The 3,601-nt window shown below is 49.1% G+C and overlaps 1 protein-coding gene across 3 annotated transcripts in view; it reads left to right on the top strand.

Moving 5' to 3' along the window:
• Positions 1-3,601, top strand: part of LOC106816703 (bifunctional 3'-phosphoadenosine 5'-phosphosulfate synthase-like) — a 32,520-nt gene that overhangs the window by 4,243 nt on the left and 24,676 nt on the right. The window contains exon 1 of one of the 3 annotated variants that reach the window (XM_014821324.1): positions 1,591-1,777. The exons of the other annotated variants lie outside the window; for them this stretch is intronic. Coding sequence (XP_014676810.1) covers positions 1,706-1,777 — 72 coding nt within the window. The 5' untranslated portion in view covers positions 1,591-1,705. Of the gene's footprint in view, positions 1-1,590; positions 1,778-3,601 lie in introns of those variants that run through there. 3 annotated transcript variants of the gene reach the window in all.

Below are 3,601 nucleotides of genomic sequence, written 5' to 3'. Positions count from 1 at the left end.
AGATGATGGGCGGGAAACGGACTTACTTGTACAAACAGACAACGCCATTTAAGGCCCCTAACGAACCTAAGTACGACCTCGTCCTGGTCGGTGCTCTTCCTATAAACGATCTATCTTCTCCTTGGCTCAAATCTCTTCTCTCGTCTTTCTCCCGGACCTCTCCATCTCTCTCTCGTCTCTCTCTCCTCTCTCTCTCTCTCTCTCTGTCTCTCTCTTCTCGATCTCTCTCTCTCTCTCTTATATATATATATATATATATATATATATATATATATATATATGTCTCGTGCAATCCCCGGCGCCCCCCCTCTCTCCCTCTTCTCTCTACTCTCTCTCGTGCTCTCTCTCTCTCCTTCGTCTTTCTCTCTCTCTCGTCTCACTACGCTTATCTCCTGTCGATGTTTTTCAAACTTCTTGACTCTCTAGTCTTAAGTGACTTCTTGCAATGGACGTATTCGTCTTAAGTGCACAGTTTATACCGAATCGATCCAAATTTCATGATCGATGATCGGTTGCACTGATCCGAGGATTGATTTGACGATGTTCAATAAATCGTTAAATCAATTAAGACGAGGAATAATCGCCGTGAAAAACGTTGGCACGAATCTCTCAAGCTGGTTAAATTCCGATCTTTCCAACTCGATTACAAACTTTCCAACTCGATCGCATACTTTCCAACTCGATTACAAACTTTCCAACTCGAATTAATCACAACACGACTGTGTTTTCCTATCGTTTTTTTCCCCTCGCTCAGTCTCCGTTGCCTTGATTTCGTCCTTACGTCCTACATGCTTGCGATTCCTCACGTAGACTGGGTGTCGAGGTGTGAATGTGTTGCCGCAGCTGTTACCATGCTTACCTTGGTCGCTTCAGTCGGCTGGGTTGAGGAAATCTGTTGCCTAACGCAGGTGTGATGCACGCGCGTGTGCATCGTGACGTAAAACCACTGGCTGCAGGTTGCATCTAAGCAATTAGCATGCTGCTGCCCCCGTGGCGTGGCGAATCGACGTGTGAACGCGTGATGGTGAGTCACGTTGTCTTGTGCTTGCGTGCGTGCGTGCGTGCGTGCGTGCGTGCGTGCGTGCGTACGTACGTGCATGCGTGCTTGTGAGTGTGCGTGCGTGCTTGGGTGCTTGCTTGTGCGTGCGAGCGTACGTGCGATCGTGCTGCGGTGCGTGCGTGCGTGTCTGGTGCGTGCGTGCGTGCGTGCGTGCGTGTACTGGCGACTATTTGATCTGTGTCTAGATAATCACGAATCGAAGATACCTGTGAGTAAGATAGCCAAATGTCAACATGGGACGCTTCCACACCAGAGGTAGCCCCGGGGGATGGATGGGGCGGATGGGGTGGGAGGGGGGAGGCAAGGCAACAGGAGCACTAATACAATCTCCGTGTCCACTTCTGCGCTTCGCAAAGCCATCCCCCTCCCCTCTTGACGAGGAAAAGGCCTCCGTCGGTGACGGCGGCGCCCCCTGCGGGAGCAGAGTAACCGCTACCCCCCACCACCCCCCCCTGTCGGCCGGAAAATGAGCGGCGCCCTCTGCGGTGCAAAGTCTGCAAGAGCGTGGATACAGACCGAAGACGCGGCGCGGCAACGATTCATCATCGGCGGAGTCGGCGAGCGAGGAAGGACGAGCAAACAAGTGAACGAGCGAGAGCGACGGATCGAAAGGCTTAGCAGCGAACGACAGAGCGACGAAGCAGAATGGAAGCTGATGACGGCTGGACCAGGACGACCGACTTCCGGACGTACAACGCGTACGCGCGGCACGCAGCAGTAAGTCCCTCGGGCGCCCGTCTAGGGGGCGGCCGCGGCCTCGGGACGGCACTCGTCCGCGCTCGCGGGTTTTTTTTTGCGCACGGCGACGCGACGTGACGCGGCAGTTTGGGCTTCGACGGGGTTTCGAAACTCGGTAGAGATACATTTCAGCGGCGGATGTACGCGATTCACGTACGATGTATTCCTTCGTCTTTTCGCATTATTCAATATTATTCATTATTCATTATTCATTATTTCAAGCGATGTCTTTCGCACGCGCCTGTACGGGCCGCTCCGTAACTGCAATAACACGGTTGTCCCTTGTCCCTCGTAACAAGGGGCTGACACTGCATGGTGACACTGTGACAGTGTAAGACACCTGGTGTCAGCGTTGGGTTAACTCATCGGTGCAGGACATTGCGCTAACAGCATTAGCAACCTGACGTGTGATAAAACGCGTGAGTCAAACGCGTTATGATCCTGGTCAGAGGCGGATTCAGACCGTATTTGCCGTATTGCGAAATACGGTCTAGATTTCAAAGTGCCCTCCGAAATTTTGCGCTAAAAAAAAAACAGAAAACAATTTGATGGAATTTGGCTATATTCTTTATTTGTTTTCTTTTTCTTCTGATTCATTGACAAGACTTGAAGGAAATCAAAATTTTACATGGTAACAAAACTAGCTTTGATATCTGAAAAAGAAGGGAAGTGCTTGAATCGTTCTGCATTAATTGCTGGTATACAAAGCGCAGGCAAAATGAAGCAGAAATAAAATTCCATATGGTTCTTAGCTATTGCTGCTTGACTAAATGTGTGCTCAAATGGTGCTCATTTTTGTGCCCAGGGACTCTTGAAATTTTGAAATTTCCTCGGGGAAGCTCCCCAGCCCCCAGCCCCCCCGCCATGTCAGCCATCAACTGTGATCCATGATAGTCTGTGCAGTCACACAGAGCGAGACTATCTATAACTCTATTGACGAGGCTGCTAAGTAAAGCTATTGCTAGGTAAACGAGACGATATCCTCTGACACTGATCTCTCTACCACGGACTACCGTATGTATCAGGAGTAGATAATAGGGAACCTATTATCTACTCCTGGTATAATCAGGAGTGTATATACTCCTGGTATAATGTATGTAGATCAGTAGCAGCAGTCAAGATTGTCTCCACTGCTGCGTGTTTGTTTAAAACCCTATCTATGTGTACATTGGCTTTCTCCCGATTGAGGTCATCTGGAAGACACATACATAATGCGTTCGTCTGACATTCATACATTTTTTGTTTCTGGTTAAAGAACATATCAGAATTGATATCAGTAATCAAAATAATTTTTCCCCTGAAATGAACCTGGCATGTGAGAAAATTGCGTTGTCATTTTTGGTAGCTAATAATAGGATTTTGTTTCGAGAGAGAAAGACAAAGAGAGAAAGAGAAACTCTGTCTGTCTGTCTGTCTGTCTCTCTCTATCTCTCTCTCTCTGTCTCTGTCTCTCTCTCTCTCTCTCTGTCTCTCTCTCTCTGTCTCTGTCTCTCTCTCTCTCTCTCTCTCTCTCTGTCTCTCTCTCTCTCTGTCTCCCTCTCTCTCTCTCTCCCCACTCTCTCTCTCTCTCTCTCTCTCTCCCCACCCTCTCTCTCTCCCCCTCTCTCGCTCTTCCTCTCTCCCTCTCTCCTCTCTCTCTCTCTCTCACCCTCTCTCTCTCTCTCTCTCTCTCTCTGTCGTGAGTGCCAACGTAGCCGCGGTAACAGCCGGTTGCCTCTTGCCTCAGAAGCAGCAGTCAAGATTGTCTCCACTGCTGCATGTTTGTTTAAAACCCTATCTATGTGTACATTGACTTTCTCCCAA

Source organism: Priapulus caudatus, unplaced genomic scaffold, assembly GCF_000485595.1.
Source record: "Priapulus caudatus unplaced genomic scaffold, Priapulus_caudatus-5.0.1 Scaffold1459, whole genome shotgun sequence".
NCBI lineage: Eukaryota > Metazoa > Priapulida > Priapulimorpha > Priapulimorphida > Priapulidae > Priapulus > Priapulus caudatus.
This window is presented reverse-complemented; position numbering and strand designations above follow the sequence as displayed.